Below are 19,999 nucleotides of genomic sequence, written 5' to 3' on the forward strand. Positions count from 1 at the left end.
TTCCCATTCAGGTATGTGCACCAATGGCCTCGTCTACTGTCATGATGAGGCCACACTTGGGTTGGAGGAACAACACATATTCTGTTTGGGTAGCCTCCAACCTGATGGCATGAATATTGATTTCTCCAACTTCCAGTAATGCCCCTCCACCCTCCCTCCTTCATCATTTCCCCTCCCTCAACTTATCTCCTTGCCCGCCCATTGCCTCCCTCTGGTGTTCCTCCCCCCCTTTTTCTTTCTTCCATGGACTTCTGTCTCTTTCACCAATCTCTTCCCAGCTCTTCACTTTATTCCTCACATAGAACATTACAGCACAGAAACAGGCCTTTTGGCCCTTCTTGGCTGTGCCTAACCATTTTTCTGCCTAGTCCCACTGACCTGCACCTGGCCCATATCCCTCCAAACCCCTCTCATCCATGTACCTGTCCAAGTTTTTCTTAAATGTCAAAAGTGAGCCCGTATTCACCACTTCATCTGACAGCTCATTCCACACTCCCACCACTCTCTACGTGAAGAAGCCCCCCCCCAATGTTCCCTTTAAACTTTTCCCCCTTCACCCTTAACCCATGGCCTCTGGGTTTTTTCTCCCCCAGCCTCAGTGGAAAAAGCCTGCTTGCATTCACTCTATCTATACCCATCATAATTTTATAAACCTCTACCAAGTCTCCCCTCATTCTTCTACGCTCCAGGGAATAAAGTTCTAACCTATTCAACCTTTCTCTGTAACCCAGTTTCTCAAGTCAGGCAACATCATTGTAAACCTTCTCTGCACTCTTTCAACCTTATTAATATCCTTCCTGTAATTAGGTGACCAAAACTGCACACAATACTCCAAATTCGGCCTCACCAATGCCTTATACAACCTCACCATAACATTCCAACTCTTATACTCAATACTTTGATTTATAAAGGCCAATGTACCAAAAGCTCTCTTTATGACCCTATCTACCTGTGACACCACTTTTAGAGAATTTTGTATCTGTATTCAAAGATCCCTCTGTTCTACTGCACTCCTTACTGTCCTACCATTTACCTTGTATGTTCTACCTTGGTTTGACCTTCCAAAGTGCAATACCTCACACTTGTCTGTATTAAACTCCATCTTCCACTTTTCAGCCCATTTTTCCAGCTGGTCCAGATCCCTCTGCAAACTTTGAAAACCTTCCTCACTGTCCACTACACCTCCAATCTTTGTATCACCAGCAAATTTGCTGATCCAATTTGCCACATTATCATTCAGATCATTGATGTAGATGACAAATAACAATGGACCCAGCACTGATCCCTGTGGCACACCACTAGACACAGGCCTCCACTCAGAGTAGCAATCCTCCACTACCACTCTCTGGCTTCTTCCATTGAGCCAATGTCTAATCCAATTTACTACCTCTCCATGTATACCTAGTGACTGAATCTTCCTAACTAACCTTCCATGCGGGACCTTGTTAAAGGCCTTACTGAAGTCCATGTAGACAACATCCACTGCCTTCCCTTCATCCACTTTCCTTGTAACCTCCTCGAAAAACTCTAATAGATTGGTTAAATATGACCTACCACGCACAAAGCTGTGTTGACTCTCCCTAATAAGTCCCCGTCTATCCAAATGCTTGTAGATCCTATCTCTTAGAACTCCTTCCAATAGTTTGCCTACTACCGATGTCAAATTTACTGGCCTATAATTTGCCGGATTACTTTTAGAGCCTTTTTTAAACAACGGAACATGAGCTATCCTCCAATCCTCCGGCACCTCACCTGCAGATACCAACATTTTAAATATATCTACCAGGGCCCCTGCAATTTCAACACTAGTCTCCTTCTAGATATCTGAGGGAATACCCTGTCAGGTCCTGGGGATTTATCTACTTGATTTGCCTCACCTCCTCCCCTTCAATCTGTAATGGGTTCCATGAGCTCACTACTTGTTTGCCTCACTTCCATTGACTCCATGCAAGTTTCCTTAGTAAATACAGACGCAAAAAACCCATTTAAATCTCCCCCATTTATTTTGGTTCCATATATAGCCAACCACTCTGATCTTCAAGAGGACCAATTTTATCCCTTACTATCATTTTGCTCTTAATATACCTGTAGACGCTCTTTGGATTATCCTTCACCTTGACTGCCAAAGTTACCTCATGTCTTCTTTTAGCCATCGTCATTTCTTCCTGAAGTATTTTTTTGCACTTTTTATATTCCTCGAGTACCTTATTTGCTCCGTTTCCTATACATGTCATACATCTCTCTCTTCTTCTTTATCAGAGTTCCAATATCCCTAGAGAACCAAGGTTCCTTATTCTTATTCACTTTGCCTTTAAATCCCTGACAGGAACATACAAACTCTGCACTCTCAAAATTTCTCCTTTGAAAGCCTCCCACTTACCAATCACATCCTTGCCAGAGAACAACCTGTCCCAATCCATGCTTTTTAGTTCCTTTCTCATTTCTTCAAATTTGGCCTTTTTCCAGTTTAGAACCTCAACCCGAGGACCAGATCTATCTTTATCCGTGATCGAGTTGAAACTAATGGTGTTATGATCACTGAAACCATAGTGTTCCCCAACACACACTTCCGTCACCTGCCCTCATTTCCTAATAGATCATCTCATATTGCATCCTCCCTAGTTGGTACATCTATATATTGATTTAGAAAACTTTCCTGAACACATTTCACAAACTCTAACCCATCTAGACCTTTAACAGTATGGGAGTCCCAATCAGTACATGGAAAATTAAAATCCCCTACTATCACAACTTTATGTTTCCTGCAGTTGTCTGCTATCTCTCTGCAGATTTGCTCCTCCAATTCTCGCTGACTATTGGGTGGTCTATAATACAACCTAATTAATGTGGTCATACCTTTCCTGCTTCTCAGCTCCACCCATATGGCCTCGGAAGACAAGCCCTCTAATCTGTCCTGCCTGAGCACTGCTGTAACATTTTTTCTGACTAGCAATGCCACCAACCCCCCCCCCCCCCCCCCCCATCCCTCTGCCTCTATCACGTCTGAAACATCGGAACCCTGAAACATTGAGTTGCCAGTCCTGCCCCTCCTGTAGCCAAGTTTCACTAATGGCTACAACGTCATAATTCCATGTGTCAATCTAGATTACCACCCTTGAGGTCCTGCTTTTTAACTTCCTACCAAGCTCTCTGTACTCACTCTTCAGGACCTCCCCACTCTTTCTTCCTGCGTCATTGGTACCGATCTGTACCATGACATCTGGCTGATCACCGTCACATTTCAGAATGCTGTGCACGCGGTCAGAGACATCCCTGACCCTGGCACCCGGGAGGCAACAAACCATCCGGGAGTCTCTGTCACGACCTCAGAATCTCCTGTCTGTACCCCTGACTATGGAGTCCCCTATCATTACTGCTCTCCTCTTCTTCCTCCCTCCCTTCTGTACTGCAGAACCAGACTCTGTGCTAGAGATCCGGCTGCCACAGCTTGTCCCAGGTAAGCCATCACCCACCCCCCCAACAGTATCCAATCGGTATACCTGTTGTTGAGGGGAATGGCCACAGGGAAGCCCTTCTCTGCCTGTCCTTTCCCCTTCCCTCGCCTGACGGTAACTCAATTACCTGTGCCCTGTTCCTTAGGTGTAACTACCTCTTGGAAGCTACTATTTATAAACTCCTCATTCTCCCGAATGATCCGGAGGTCATCCAGCTCCTGCTCCAGTTCCCTAACGTGGTCTGTTAGGAGCTGCAGCTGGATGCACTTCCTGCAGGTGTCATTGTCAGGGAGACCGGAGTTCTCCAAGGGGAGCATTCCAACATCCTGCCTGGCATTCTCTCTACCTTAAACAAAACAAATCTTACTGGACAAACACGAGGAAATCTGCAGATGCTGGAAATTCAAGCAACACACACAAAATGCTGGTGGAACACAGCAGGCCAGGCAGCATCTATAGGGAGAAGCACTGTCGACGTTTCGGGCCGAGACCCCTTGTCAGGACTAACTGAAAGGAAAGATACTAAGAGATTTGAAAGTAGTGGGGGGAGGGGGAAATGCGAAATGACAGGAGAAGACCGGAGGGTGTGGGATGAAGCTAAGAGCTGGAAACGTGATTGGCAAAAGGGATACAGAGCTGGAAAAGGGAAAGGACGGGAGGCCTAGGGAGAAAGAAAGGGAGAGGGGAGCACCAGAAGGGGATGGAGAACAGGCAGAGTGATGGGCAGAGAGAGAGAAAAAACAACTAAATATGTCAGGGATGGGGTAAGAAGGGGAGGAGGAGCATTAACAGAAGTTAGAGAAGTCAATGTTCATGCCATCAGGTTGGAGGCTTCCCAGCCGGTATATAAGGTGTTGTTCCTCCAACCTGAGTGTGGCTTCATCTTGACAGTAGAGGAGGCCATGGATAGACATATCAGAATGGGAATGGGACGTGGAATTAAAATGTGTGGCCACTGGGAGATCCTGCTTTCTCTGGCGGACTAAGCGTAGGTGTTCAGCGAAATGGTCTCCCAGTCTGCGTCGGGTCTCACCAATATATAAAAGGCCACACCAGGAGCACCGGACGCAGTATACCACACCAGCCGACTCACAGGTGAAGTGTCGCCTCACCTGGAAGGACTGTCTGGGGCCCTGAATGGTGGTGAGGGGGGAAGTGTAAGGGCAGGTGTAGCACTTGTTCCACTTACAAGGATAAGTGCCAGGAGGGAGATCAGTGGGAAGGGATGGGGGGGACGAGTGGACAAGGGAGTCGCGTAGGGAGCGATCCCTGCGGAAAGCAGAAAGGGGGAGGACGGAAAGATGTGCTTGGTAGTGGGATCCCGTTGGGAGGTGGCAGAAGTTATGAAGAATTATATGTTGGACCTGGAGGCTGGTGGGGTGGTAGGTGAGGCCAAGGGGAACCCTATCCCGAGTGGCGTGGTGGGCGGATGGGGTGAGGGCAGTTGTGTGGGAAATGGGAGAGATGCATTTGAGAGCAGAGTTGATGGTGGAAGAAGGGATGCCCCTTTGTTTAAAAATGGAAGACATCTCCTTCGTCCTGGAATGAAAAGCCTCATCTTGAGAGCAGATGCGGCGGAGACGGAGGAATTGTGAGAAGGGGATAGCATTTTTGCAAGAGACAGGGTGGGAAGAGGAATAGTCCAGGTAGCTGTGAGAGTCTGTAGGCTTATAGTAGATATCAGTAGATAAGCCGTCTCCAGAGATGGAGACAGAAAGATCAAGAAAGGGGAGGGAGGTGTCAGAAATGGACCAGGTAAATTTGAGGGCAGGGTGAAAGTTAGAGGCAAAGTTAATGAAGTCAACTTACCGGAATCTACCCTCGCCTCTGCCTGTTCTCGCCGAAGCCTGATTGAGCCAAAGCCGTCCCACTCTGCCTCAGTCCACTCCGACGATGGCCGCTGTATATGGCGGTCTTTTTTTTTCAAACCTTTTCCCAGCTCTTTACTTCATTCCTGCTGGTTTCACCCAACACCTGGTGTTTCTCTCTCCGCTCCCCCCAAACTTTACAATCTGCTCCTCAGCTTTTATTTCTCCAGTCCTGCTGAAGAGTCTTGGCCTGAACCCTCGACTGCTTTTTTCCATAACTGCTGCCTGGACTGCTGAGATCCTCCAGCATTTTGTGTGGTGAAGTCAGCGGCCATGCAGCATCTATGGAAAGGAATACAGTCAGCGTTTTGGGCTGAAACCCTTCAACAGGATTGGAAAGGAAGGGGAGAAGGTGGGGAATGTGAGGAAGATGTACAAGGTGGCAGGTGATAGGTGGAGACTCCAGGAGAGGGAATTGGCATGGAATACGAATTCCACGGATTGGGACTGATGCATATTACCAGCATTTCCTCGAACAAAAATGGGTTTGAAACTAACTAACTGATTCCATGTGGGAACCTGCTGGGATCCCGGTTCTACTTGTCTCGTTCTGTCTGGGCAGCCTGCAACCTAGCGACATTCTCAAACTTCCTGTATTTACCCTCTCTGTAACTTTCCCTTTTTAATTCTGTCTGCCCTTCTGATCCTCCAACCCCCCATCACCCTCTCTCTTCCCCCTCCTCCCCACACTCCCTATCTGCCCATCCCCCAAACACTCCCCCACCTCGTTCCCTTTATTCTGGCTCTACTTTCATCTCCGAACAGATTCCATCATCTTTGTCACTGCCATCTCTCACCTCCCAGCTTCTGACACATTTCCACCCTCTACCCCTCCCTCATCTGTCAATCACCCCCTCACCTGGATCCACCCATCACCTGCCAGCTCTTACCCCACCCTTCCCTTCATCATTCCACACCGGTCACCTCTCCTTTTCTTTTCAGCCCAATTGAAGGGAACGGAACCAGAATGTCAATTATCCATTTCTCTCTATAGATGCTGCCTGACACGCTGAGATTCTCCAGCCTGTTACCATCACGTGTCCCACCTCTGCAAGATTCACCTTGACCTCCCTCTCCCAGACACCATCACCACTACTTGTCCCACTTCACCTGTCCCGGGGCGGGTGGACTTTAGCACCCGGGGGAGCCGGGGAGCTCAGGACCCGCCGCCCGCGGCTGCTGCTGAATCCCCAGTGTTTCTGTTCCGTTGACTGATGCGATGAACGAGTTAAAATTAATGGATCGATAATTCTCACATCGTGTTTATTTCACTCTCTGCACATTTATATTTACACTGACTGACTCCTGACGCCGGTCCCGGACCCGACCCGTTTACAGACCCGGAGCGGAACCGGAGCAGATTCTCAGCCACTCGTTTTCATATCCAGTCCAGAAGAAAGGATAAAGTTTCTCCGTGAATTTATTCCCAATGAAGGTGTGGAGATGGGACTTGGTCTCCGCGTTGTAAAATGAAACTGTCCCGGACTCGTAACTGAGATAAACTCCCACCCTCCCGGGGATGGGACGGGCAGGGAGACGGGACACAGGGGAGGTGTAAACCCGCATCCCGTCATCAACCCGCGCGATGATCCAGAATCCGGTCTCCGGACTCACTCTGACCCATCCCTTCCTCTCCACAGACTCTGCGGCGACTCCCAGCCTCCAGTTCCGATTCCCCGTCACCTCCACCTCCCAGTAATGTCTCCCCGATGTGAATCCCTCCGATCCCAGCACACAAGCCCCGACTGTGAACCTCTTCCCGGTGTCAGGGAGATCCCTCCGGGTCCCGGTCCGTCTCACACTCTTCCGATCCTCAGACACCTCGAGCCCCGGATGCGCCGTTTCCACATCCAGGGTGACAGAGACTGGGGGGAGAAGCAGAGAATTAGAGAGTCCCCGGGGATCGGGGGAGACTCGGGCAGCGCGGCCCCGGGGATCGGGGGGAGACTCGGGCAGCGCGGCCCCGGGGATCGGGGGGAGACTCGGGCAGCGCGGCCCCGGGGACCGGGGGAAGACTCGGGCAGCGCGGCCCCCGGGATCGGGGGGAGACTCGGGCAGCGCGGCCCCGGGGATCAGGGGGGGAGACTCGGGCAGCGCGGCCCCGGGACCGTGGGGAGACTCGGGCAGCGCGGCCCCGGGGACCGGGGGGAGACTCGGGCAGCGCGGCCCCGGGGACCGGGGGGAGACTCGGGCAGCGCGGCCCCGGGATCGGGTGGGCGACAGGACCCTTTCCCGGGGATTTACCCAAACGCAGCGGATGGACAACCAGCATCTTCCCGAGGTTTTTCCAGGAGGAGAGCGGATTTTTCCCGATCAACAATCACAAAATTCTGGAGGATCTCAGCGGGTCAAGCGGCGTGTGATAAGGGAGATGTACAGTCGATGTTTCAGCCGAGACCTTTCCTCAAGATTGGAAAGAAAGACGAGAGATAGCAGTGGAAACGGGTGTGAGGAAGGAATAGAGCAACAACTGGATCCAGATGAGGATGGGGTGAGTGAACACTGGAGGCATTTAAAGAGGAGGTAAGGCAGAATTCATCCGTGACGACCAACTCACTATAATGAACTAGTTTTTATTTGCCTGTATTTGCCCATTATTCCTTTTAACCCTTTCCCCCCCAACCCGTACCCGTCCAGATGTCTTTTAAATCATTGTATCCACCTCTACGGTTTCCTTTGGCAGCCTCCTGAGCTCCAGGAAAAAGACCCAGAATATTCAGCCTCTCCTTATAACCCAAACCCTCCAGTCCCAGTAACACCCTTGTAAATCTGTTTTATACCCTCTCAATTTAATGACATTCTTCCTATAGAAAGATCACCAGCACTGGACAGACTGATCCAAATCATAAAGACAAGAAAATCTGCAGATGCTGGAAATCCAAAGCAACACACACAAAACCTTGGCCCAAATCATCAACTGTTTATTCATATCCAGAGCTGCTGCCTGACCTGCTGAGTTCCTCCAGCAGTTTGTGTGTGTTACTCTGCTCCAAATGTGGCCTTCCCAATGTCTTGTACACTCATAACGTGACGTCCCAGCTCCTGCACTCAGTATTCTGACTGATGAAGGCAATCACCTCCTGGTCTCTCTGTTCCACAACACTCTCCAGGGCCCCCGATTGATGTGTAAATCCTGTCCTGGTTTACCTTCCAAAATGCAACACCCACATCTCTCTGAATTTAAATCAATTTCCATCCAATGGCCCAGAGACCCAATGAATCAAGAACTTGCTGTAATCTTGGATAAACGATGAGCAACAGGGTTATGTAGTGGATAACACAATACTGTTGCACCTCAGGGTGTTCCGGAGTTCAGAGTTCAATTCCGACACCATCCGTAAGGAGTTTGTACTTTCTCCCTGTCACCTCGTGCATTTCCTCCGGGTGCTCCCGATTCATCCCTCAGATTGGGGAGGAGTGGACAGCGAGGAAGACCATCATTACTTGCAGTGGGATCTGGGGCAGCTGGGAAAATGGGCTGAAAAGTGTCAGCTGGAATTTAATGCAGACAAGTGTGAGCTGTTGCTCTTCGGTAGGACCCCAGTGTCGGTCTTTCACAGTGAATGGTCGGGCACTGAGGACTCTGTTCTACAGCAGATCTGGGAACACAGGTCCAGAATACACCGAAAGTGGTGTTACAGGTTGATGGGGACATAATAAAAAGCTTTTCTTTGGCCTTCATAAATCAAAGTATTGAGTACAGGAGATGGATTTTATGTGTAGTTCTATGAGATGTTGGTGAGGCCTAATCTGGGATATTGTGTGCAGTTTCGGTCACCGAGCTACAGGAAAGATGTAAACAAGTTTGCAAGAGTACAGAGAAAATTTCCAGGGATGCAGCTGGGACTGGAGGACCTGAGTCATGAGGAAAGATTGAATAGTTTAGGACTTTATTCCTGTAACATAGAAGACTGAGGGGAGATTTGATAGAGGTATACAAAATTATGAGGGGTAAGCATAGGGTAAATGCAAGCAGGCTTTTTCCACAGAGGGTGTGTGGGATTACAACCAGAGGTCATGGGTTAAGGGTGAAAGATGAAAAGTTCAAGGGGAACATGAGGGGAAACTTCTTCATTTAGAGTGTCGTGAGAAGGTGGAATGAACTGCTGGAGGAAGTGGTGTATGCAAGCTCGATTTAAACACTTAAGAGAAGTTTGGACGGTACATGGATGGTCGGAGTTGGAGGACCATGGTCCCGGTGCAGGTCGATGGGAGCAGGTAGTTTAAATGTTTCGGTATAGAGCAGATGGGCTGAAGGGCCTGTGCTGTTAGTTTCTATCACTCTGTGACGCTCGTACAAAGACATAACGGTTTGTAGGTTAAATGGTCTTTGTACATTGTCCCGTGATTAGGCTGGTTTTAAATAGTTGGGGTGCTGGGTGGAGCGAATCGTTGGTCTGGGATGGCCTGTTTCACACTGTCTCTAAATAAATAAATAACCTCTTCACTGTCCATGAAACCACCAATTTTAGAGTCCTTCACAAACCTACTAAACACATCACCTACATTCTCTCCAAATCAATCATAGGAATGATGAGAAACAGTGGACCCAGCACCGATCCCTGCAGAACAACCACTGGTCACAGGACTCCACCCAGACAACTCTGTATCCTATTCCAGATCGTACTGTATCCCATGTGATCTAACTCTCTGCTACCTTGTCAAATCCCTCGCTAAACTCCATGGAGACGATGTCTACTGCACTTTCATCAGCTGTAATTTATTTATTGAGATACAGCACGGAATAGGCCCTTCCGGCCCTTTGACCCCCACCACCCAGAAACCCCTGATTTAATCCGAGCCTGTCCATGGGACAAGTTACAATGACCCCCACCACCCAACAACCCCTGATTTAATCCGAGCCTGACCATGGGACAAGTTACAATGACACCCACCACCCAGCAACCCCTGATTTAATCCGAGCCTGACCATGGGACAAGTTACAATGACACCCACCACCCAGCAACCCCTGATTTAATCCGAGCCTGACCATGGGACAAGTTACAATGACCCCCACCACCCAGCAACCCCTGATTTAATCCGAGCCTGACCATGGGACAAGTTACAATAACCAATTAACCTGTCAACCGGTACGCGTTTGGACTGTGAAACCGGAGAACCCAGAGGAAATCCACACGGTCACGGGGAGAACGTACAAACTCCTCACAGGCAGTGACGGGACATGAACCCAGGTCACTGGTACTGTAAACCATTGTGCTAACCAGGCTTTTCCAAACAGCCTGTCTTCAATAAAGTTTCAACATTAGTCTCCCTCCAGTCTTCTGGCCTCTCACCCACAGCTATCAATGACACACATATCTCCAAAAGGGCTCCACACTTTCCTCCCGAACTTCCCACAATGTCCTGGGATACTCTTGATCAGGACCTGGGGATTTATCTACCTTTCTGCATTTTAGGTCCTGCAACACATTTGCTTCCGTAATGTGGTAGAAAATGAGGTCGATCATCTTCTGTAACACGGGGGAATTGAGGGCCCTGTGGAACTGGCACAGAAGAGGAGTTGAGACCTGGGACAGAGAAATGATGACAGGGAAGGTTTAGAAGGATACGGGCCAAATGCAGGTAAATGGGCCAATGGGTGATTTGCCAGAAATATAAGGTTATGAGGGAAGTAGATTGAGCTGATGGTTGAAATCTTCTTCCCACAGGAGGGGGATCAAATACAAGAGCTCACATGTCTGAGGTGAGAGGAAGGAGTTTAAAGGTGAGTTTATTTGAACAGGGAGTGGCTGATGTTGGAACTTGCTGCCAGAGGAGGCGATGGAATCAGATACAATCACTGTGTTTCCAATACACTCAGACAGACACTTCAATAGACAAGGCACAGATGGAGACTGACCTAAATAGGTCAGAACAGAGGTGATGGGCCAAAGGACCTTTTTCTCTGCTGTACGACGATGACTCTGTGACTTTAAATGAACTGAATAACTGAGACCCCACAGCCTCCGATGCAGAGAATTCCAGATACACCATCCTCTGAGGGTTCACCCATCCTGAGACAGTGACCCCTGACCCTCGACCCCTCAGACAGGGGAAACATCCTCCCTGCATCCTGCCTGCTGCATTTGGAAAGACAAGGACTGATCAGGGACAGTCACCACGGCATTGTGCATGGAAAATCATGTCTCACAAATTCCAGTTTGTTGAAGAGGTGACAGAGAGGATTGACCAGGACAGGGTGGTAGACATTGTCCACATGAACTTCACCAAGGCCGTTGATGTTGATCATAGACCACACGTGGAGTATTGTGTGCATTTCTGGTTCCCCGACTCTGGGAAGATGTCATTACACCGGTCAGGAAGCTTCAGGAGGCTGTAACAATGGCTGGAGGGCTTGGGTTAGAAGGAGAGACTGGATATGCTGGGGACATTTCCCTGGAGTGATGGATGTTGAGGGGTGACCCCTTACCGAGGTATATAAAATCAGGGGCAGACATAAGGTCATGGTTTTTTTCCCCAGAAAGGGGGAGTCCAAAACCAGAGGGCAGAGAGGGAAGGTGAGAGGGGAGAGATTTTTAAGGGAGCTGCAGAGCAACCAGTGACCAATCGGCATCTGGGATTGATTAGTAAGAGCAAATTAAAGGAAGACGGGCAAGCACAGCGGCCATCGTCTGAGTGGACATCGTCTGAGTGGACATCGTCCGAGTGGACACTGTCCGAGTGGACATTGTCAGAGTGGACACCGTCCGAGTGGACATTGTCTGAGTGGACACCGTCTGAGTGGACACCGTCCGAGTGGACATTGTCAGAGTGGACATCGTCCGAGTGGACACCGTCCGAGTGGACATCGTCCGAGTGGACACCGTCAGAGTGGACACCGTCAGAGTGGACATCGACAGAGTGGACATCGTCTGAGTGGACATCGACAGAGTGGACACTGTCAGAGTGGACACCGTCCGAGTGGACACCGTCAGAGTGGACACCGTCAGAGTGGACATCGACAGAGTGGACACCGTCAGAGTGGACACCGTCAGAGTGGACATCGTCTGAGTGGACATCGTCCGAGTGGACACCGTCAGAGTGGACACCGTCAGAGTGGACATCGACAGAGTGGACATCGTCAGAGTGGACACTGTACTTCTATATTTGATGACTACAACTGTGAGATGTACATCCAGCCGCAGCTTCTAACAAACCACGTTAAGGAGTTGTAGCTGGAACTGGGTGAACTCCAGATCATTCGGGAGCCTGAACGAATGAGAGACAGGACATATAGAGAGGTAGTTACACCCAAGGTGCAGGACACAGAAACTGGGTGATAGTCAGGAAGGGGAAAGGTTTAGGAGCCAGTGGAGAGTACCCCTGTGGCTCTCCCTCTCTATATCTTTTAGGATATGGTCTGGGGGGGGGGGGGATGACCTAACAGAGGAAAGTCACAGTGGTCAAGTCCCTGGTACTGAGTCTGCCTCTGTGGATCAGGAGGGAAGGGGAGAGAAGAGGCATGCTGTGGTGATAGGGGATTTGTTAGATGGGGGAAAGGACAGGAGGCTCTGTGGGTGAGAATGAGATTCCCGAATGGGATGTTTCGGATTGAGTCCTCAGTATTCTTAAGTGTGAGGGTGAACAGCCAGAAGTTGTGGTCCATATTGGTACCAATGACATGGGTAGGACGAGTGACGAGGATCTGCATAGGGAGTTCAAGGCGTTAAGTGCTGAGTTAAAGGGCAGGACCTCCAGCTTTGTGATCTCAGGATTGTTAATCATGTCATGTGCTGGTGAGGCCAGAACAAGCAAGATTATACAGTTTAATATGTGACTGAGGAGTTGGTGTAGGGAGGAGGGCAGAAGAGTTTTGCATCATTGGGCTCCTTCCAGGGAAGGTGGGGCCTGTACAGAAGGGACAGTTTGCACCTGAACTGGAGGGGACTAATATCCCAGTGCGAAGGTTTGTTAACGCTGCACAGTGGAGTTTAAACTGGATGGGAAGTGGAGTTTGAACTGTAGGGGATGGGAACCAGAGTGCCAGAACAGTTAGTGGAGAGGTTGTGGAGGTAAGACCTCAGACAAAGTTAGGAATCCAATGGTTGAGCACGGTGTAATAGTGTCCTGAGCTGCGTATATTTCAATGCAGGAAGTATCGTAGGAAAGGTGGATAATAGTGTTGAAGATGAGGTAGCTGGTTTACAAACAGAGGCAATGAGTAGTGAGGAGAGGCTGTTGATAGGGAAAAATTGTATTCAACAGGATGAGCTGCAACGTAAAATTGAAAAAGTACTGAAGGTGTTGTATCTGAATACACGCAGTATACGGAATACGGTAGATAAACTTGCAGCACAGTTACAGATTGGCAGGTATGATGTTGTAGGCATCACTGAATCATGGATGAAAGATTACAGCAAGGAGTTTAATGTCCAAGGATAAACATTGTATTGACAGGACAGGCAGGAAGGGAGATGGGGCTCCATTGCTCTGTTGGTCATAAATGAAATCAAATCGTTAGAAAGATGTGACATAGGGTCAGAAGGAGTTGAATCATTGTGGATAGAGCTAAGGAACTGCAGGCGTAAAAAGACTCTGATTGGTGTTGTATACAGACCCCTAAACAGCAGTAAGGACTTGGCCTTCAAATTACAATGGGAGATGGAAAATACATGGCAAAAGGGCAATGTTACCATGGTCATGGGTACGCAGGTAGATTGTTAAAATCAGGCTGATGCGGGATTACAGGAGGGAGAACTCCGAGACTGCCTATGAGATGGCTTTTTTGAGCTGCTCGTGATTGAGCCCACAAGAGGATCAGCTACTCTGGATTGGGTATTGATTAGATTTAATTAGATAATTTAAGATAAAAGACTCAGGGACAACTGATCATAATATGATCAAATTCACCCTGGAATTTGCAGGGAAGCTAAAGTCAGATATATCAGGATGACAGTTTAGTAAAGGGAATTACAGAGGCATGAGAGAGGAGTTGGCCAGTATTGATTGGAAAAAAACACTGGCAGGGACATTGGCAGAGCAGGAATGGCTGGAACTTCTGGAAGCAATTCAGAAGGCACAGGATATAGACAATTCTGTCTCCTGTGATCACAGTTCTATCTCCTCTACCATAGCATTGGAGAGGGATAGGAACAGACAAGCTAGGAATGTGTTCAATTGAGTAAGGGGAAATATGAGGCTATCAAACAAGAACTTGAAAGCATAAATTGGAAATAGATGTTCTCAGGGAAATGTACGGCTGAAATGTGGCAAATGTTCAGGGGATATTTGAGCGTAATTCTGCATAGGTACATTCCAATGAGACAGGGAAAGGATGGTAGAGTGCATGAGCCATGGTGTACAAAGTCTGTTGTAAATCTAGTCAAGAAAGATTGAAAAAATTAGGTAATGATAGAGATCTAGAAGATTAAAAGGCTAGCAGGAAGGAGCTTAAGAAGGAAATTAGGAAAGCCAGAAGGGGCCTTGAGAAGGCCTTGGTGCCTGAATGATTCAGGAAAACCCCAAGTCAGTCTACAAGTATGTGAAGAGCAAGAGGATAAGGCATGACAGAATAGGACCTATCAAGTGAGACAATGGAAAAGTGTGTATGGAACCGGAGGAGATAGTAGAGGTGCTAAATGAATACTTTGCTTCAGTATTCACTAGGGCAAGGATCTTGGCGATTGTAGGGATGACTTACAGCAGACTGAAAAGCTTGGGCATGTAGATACTAAGAAAGAGGATGTGCTGCAGCTTTTGGAAAGCATCAAGTTGGACGGATCATATTCTGCATGGAGGTCCGTGACCAGTGGTGTGCCTCAGGGATCTGTTCTGGGACCCCTACTCTTCGTGAGTTTTATAAATGACCTGGATGAGGAAGTGGAAGGTTGGGTTAGTAAATTTGCTGATGACACAAAGGTTGGTCGTGTTGTGGATAGTGTGGAGGGCTGTCAGGGGTTACAGCGGGACATTGATAGGATGAAAAACTGGGCTGAGAAACGGCAGGTGGAGTTCAACCCAGATAACTGGGAGGTGGTTCATTTTGGAAGGTCAAATATGATGGCAGAATATAGTATTAATGGTAAGATTCCTGGCAGTGTGGAGGATCAGAGGGATCTTGGGGTCCGAGTCCATAGGACACTCAAAGCTGCTATGCAGGTTAACTCTGTAGTTAAGAAGGCATACGGTGCATTGGCCTTCAGCAATCAAGTGATTGAGTTTAGGAGCCCAGAGGTAATATTACAGCTATATAGGACCCTGGTCAGATCCCATTTGGAATACTGTACTCAGTTCTGGTTGCCTCACTATAGAAAGGATGTGGAAGCCATAGAAAGGGTGCAGAGAAGATTTACAAGGATGTTGCCTGGATTGGGGAGCATGCCTTATGAGAATAGGTTGAGTGAATTCGGTCTTTTCTCCTTGGAGTGACAGAGGATGAGAGATGATCTGATAGAGGTGTATAAGATGATAAGAGACATTGTTCATGTGGATAGTCAGAGGCTTTTTCCCAGGGCTGAAATGGCTAACATGAGAGGGCACGGTTTTAATGTGCTTGGAAGTAGGTACAGATAATGCTGTCAATGTAGCGATGTAGCGCCAAAATACCCCTACCCCAAAAAGAATTGCAAAAAAAGTTTTATGGTCATTTCTTGTACTTTCAGACATATCGAACAACATCTCAAAAGTTGGACAGAAACAGAGCATGGGAAAGTCAAAAAATCTGATGTAAAAAAATGGCTGCCATTGAAAAGAATTGGACCCATATCTGTCTTATTTTGCTATATTTCACTGTTCCTGACAATGGTAGTGCCATAATTGTGGTATAAAATGTGAATGGGAACAGCTGCAGGGAGTATTTTATCACCATTTTCGGATGATAAATCATTGCGCAACATCATCACAGGGGTTTATGCAAATGAGGATGTCAATGTACATGACCTGTTCGCAATAGGAAATGACATAGGAAGATGGACGGACACTCTGTTTTCTTGTATTTGCACAAAAGGAGTTTGAAGGTCAAGACACTAGCATCCAGCAGGGCAGTCAAGGTTGCTGAAGACCATACCATAGATCCAGTATTGTTATTCCAGAGGTTGCTAGTTGTGTCACAGACAGGTGATCTCCAGCTGGACGAAGTGATGAACTCTGAACTCTGTCCATATCCGCTGTCTTTGTTTGAAGCAAAGAACATCTTGCGCCAGCTGGATAAGCCACAACTGGCAGAAGCGGTAAAAAACTATGTCACCTCCAAATTGGACAATGCTGTTACACAGACGGTCCCAGTGGCAGATCACTCTGTTCTAGATTGGGGGGGGGGGGGGGGGGGGGGTCCTCTTCTGCACTGCTTAAAATGGACAGAGGGGTGCACCAACAGTTCAATTGTAGATGACTACGCTTCATTCACTGTCAAACATTATGCCAAAGCCACTGTAGTGTTTAATGGTTATGGGGTTGGGCCGAACATAAAGGACTGTACTCATCAGCATCAAAGTAGACATTTCAAAGTGAACATTATAGGGGTGATAACATTTGTTGGTCGAAAGGAGGACTTCTTGTCGAATGAGGTAAACAAGCAGGTAGTTATCCAGCTCATCATGGAACGTTTGCGAAATAGAGGCTGCGAAGTGATTCAAGCTGAAGGAGATGCCAACGTTGAGATCAGAAAAGCAGCCATTAAAATATCCGCTTTCAAATCTACCACCCTCGTTGGAGAAGACACAGATCTCCTTGTACTCTTGCTCTATCATGTAGTGGAAACAAACTGCACTGAACTCTATTTCCGCTCGGACAAGGTGAAATCAAATGCCTATGATATCGAGGTCCTTAAGCAGATACTTGGAGAAGCAGCTTGTAATGATCTATTGTTTCTCCATGCCTTTACCAGAAGCGACTCAGAGTATTTGGGATCGGAAAGAAATCGGGGTTCCAAAGAATCTTCAAGAAAGAAAGGGGAATCAGAAACTGTTCGTAAGCGTTCTATTCATCAAAGCAAAGTCAGGATGTTGTGGAAACCAATGGCTGTAGGGCAATGGTGGCATTGTTCAATAGAAATCAGAGCGACTCCCTGCATCTATCAGATACGATATGCTCTGCAAGAAAGTTGTGAGAGGTAAGACTTTTGTCACGCCTAAAAGATTGCCACCAGCCACCTCGGCCTGTAAATTTCACTCCCTGCGGACTTACTACCAGGTTATGGAGTGGATGGGCTGTAGTGATGAAATGGAGCCGTCTGAGTGGCGATGGAGGGTAGAAGGGGAAAAACTCGTTCCAGCGATGACAGACAAAAGGTCTGCTCCAGAGGTACTTATTCAGATGGTTCACTGCAACTGTTCAGGAGGGTGCAATGCGCTAAAGTGTACCTGCAGAAAGCACGGGCTGGAATGCACCAGTGCATGTGGGCGTTGCCAATATGGCAACTGTGACAATATGGCAAATGAGCCAGTGATAGAAGAGGATGATGAACAAGACTGCATTTGAAAAGCCATAAGGTAGTATATTATATGTCATGACGTCTGTACTTAATAGCAGAGTTGTCCCTTGATTGCGTCATTGATGACATCATGACATCAGTACAAATGCAACTTTCATTCCAGGAACTACTGTTATTTGAAAAACATTGGTGAAAAGAGCATTCATTAAGACATCAGGTTAAAAAAAACTTGCAATTTCATGGTTATCAGTCAGATTTTTGACTTTTTCTGCTGGTGGCCATCTTAGAACATAGAAGTTAGGATAGTACAGCACAGTACAGGCCCTTCGGCCCACAATGCTGTGCCGACCCTTAAATCCTGCCTCCTATATAACCCCTCCACCTTAAATTCCTCCATATACCTGTCTAGTAGTCTCTTAAAATTCACTAGTGTATCTGCCTCCACCACTGACTCAGGCAGTGCATTCCATGCACAAACCACTCTCTGAGTAAAAAACCTTCCTCTAATATCCCCCTTGAACTTCCCTCCCCTTACCTTAAAGCCATGTCCTCTTGTACTGAGCAGTGGGGCCCTGGGGAAGAGGCACTGGCTGTCCACTATATCTACTCCTCTTAATATCTTGTATACCTCTATCATGTCTCTTCTCCTCCTCCTTCTCTCCAAAGAGTGAAGCCCTTGCTCCCTTAATCTCTGATCATAATCCATACTCTCTAAGCCAGGCAGCATCCTGGTAAATCTCCTCTGTACCCTTTCCAATGCTGCCACATCTTTCTATATCCTTTCTATAGTGAGGCAACCAGAACTGGACACAGTTAGGACACAGTGGCCTAACCGGAGTTTTACAGAGCTGCATCATTACCTCGCTACTCTTAAACTCTATCCGTCGACTTATGAAAGCTGACACCCCATAAGCTTTCTTTACTACCCTATCTACCTGTGAGGCAACTTCCAGGGATCTGTGGACATGTACCCCCAGATTGCTCTGCTCCTCCACACTACCAAATATCCTGCCATTTACTTTGTACTCTGCCTTGGAGTTTGTCCTTCCAGAGTGCATCACCTCACACTTCTTTGGGTTGTACTCCATCTGCCACTTCTCAGCCCACTTCTGCATCCTATCAATGTCTCTGCGATCTTCGACAATCCTCTACACTATCCACAATACCACCAACCTTTGTGTCCTCTGCAAATTTGCCAACCCACACTTCTACCCCCATATCCAGGTCGTTAATAAAAATCACGAAAAGTAGAGGTCCCAGACCCGATCCTTGTGGGACACCACTAGTCACAACCCTCCAATCTGAATGTACTCCCTCCACCACGACCCTCTGCTTTCTGAATCCACCTGGCCAAACCTCCCTGGATCCCATGCCTTCTGGCTTTCCGAATAAGCCTACCGTGTGGAACCTTGTCAAATGTCTTACTAAAATCCATGCAGATCACATCCACTGCACTACCCTCATCTGGTCACCTCCTCAAATAACTCTTTCAGGCTTGTTAGACACGATCAGCCCTTCACAAAGCCATGGTGACTGTCCCTGATCAGACCATGATTCTCTAAATACCCATAGATCCAATCTCTAAGAAACTTTTCCAACAGTTTTCCCACCACAGACGTAAGGCTCACTGGTCTCTAATTACCCGGACTATCCCTACTACCTTTTTTGAACAAGGGGACACATATTCGCCTCCCTCCAATCCTCCGGTACCATTCCCATAGACAACGAGGACATAAGGATCTAGCCTGAGGCTCAGCAATCTCTTCCCTCGTCTCATGGAGCAGCCTGGGGAATATTCCGTCAGGCCCCGGGGACTTATCCGTCCTAATGTATTTTAACAACTCCCAACACCTCTTCTCCCTTAATATTAACATGCTCCAGAACATCAACCACACTCATATTGTCCTCACCACCATCAAGTTCCCTCTCATTGGTGAATACCGAAGAGAAGTATTCATTGAGGACCTCGCTCACTTCCACAGCCTCCAGGCACATCTTCCCACCTTTATCCCTAATCGGTCCTTCCTTCACTCCTGTCATCCTTTTGTTCTTCACATAATTGAAGAATGCCTTGGGGTTTTCCTTTACCCTACTTGCCAAGGCCTTCTCATGCCCCCTTCTTGCTCTCCTCAGCCCCTTCTTAAGCTTCTGTCTTGCTACTGTGGTGACCCACTGTCTGTTCAGGCGAACCAACTTACAAAATGGCCCGCGCGTCGGCAGAAAGGCCAGCCCCTGCGCGGGAAGAGACTTTTTAAATGCACCACTGACGTCATTTTCGCCTGGAGAGGGCGGGAACGGGACTGCGT

General features: G+C 47.9%; 1 protein-coding gene across 1 annotated transcript in view; it reads right to left on the minus strand.

Moving 5' to 3' along the window:
* Positions 1 to 6,572: 6,572 nt before the first annotated feature.
* LOC140721790 (zinc-binding protein A33-like) overlaps positions 6,573 to 19,999 on the minus strand; it is a 34,865-nt gene continuing 21,438 nt past the window's right edge. Inside the window, exon 6 of the mRNA XM_073036592.1 lies at positions 6,573 to 7,188. Coding sequence (XP_072892693.1) covers positions 6,656 to 7,188 — 533 coding nt within the window. The 3' untranslated portion in view covers positions 6,573 to 6,655. The remainder of the gene's footprint in view (positions 7,189 to 19,999) is intronic.

This window comes from Hemitrygon akajei, chromosome 2 (assembly GCF_048418815.1).
Source record: "Hemitrygon akajei chromosome 2, sHemAka1.3, whole genome shotgun sequence".
In the NCBI taxonomy this organism is placed as follows: domain Eukaryota; kingdom Metazoa; phylum Chordata; class Chondrichthyes; order Myliobatiformes; family Dasyatidae; genus Hemitrygon; species Hemitrygon akajei.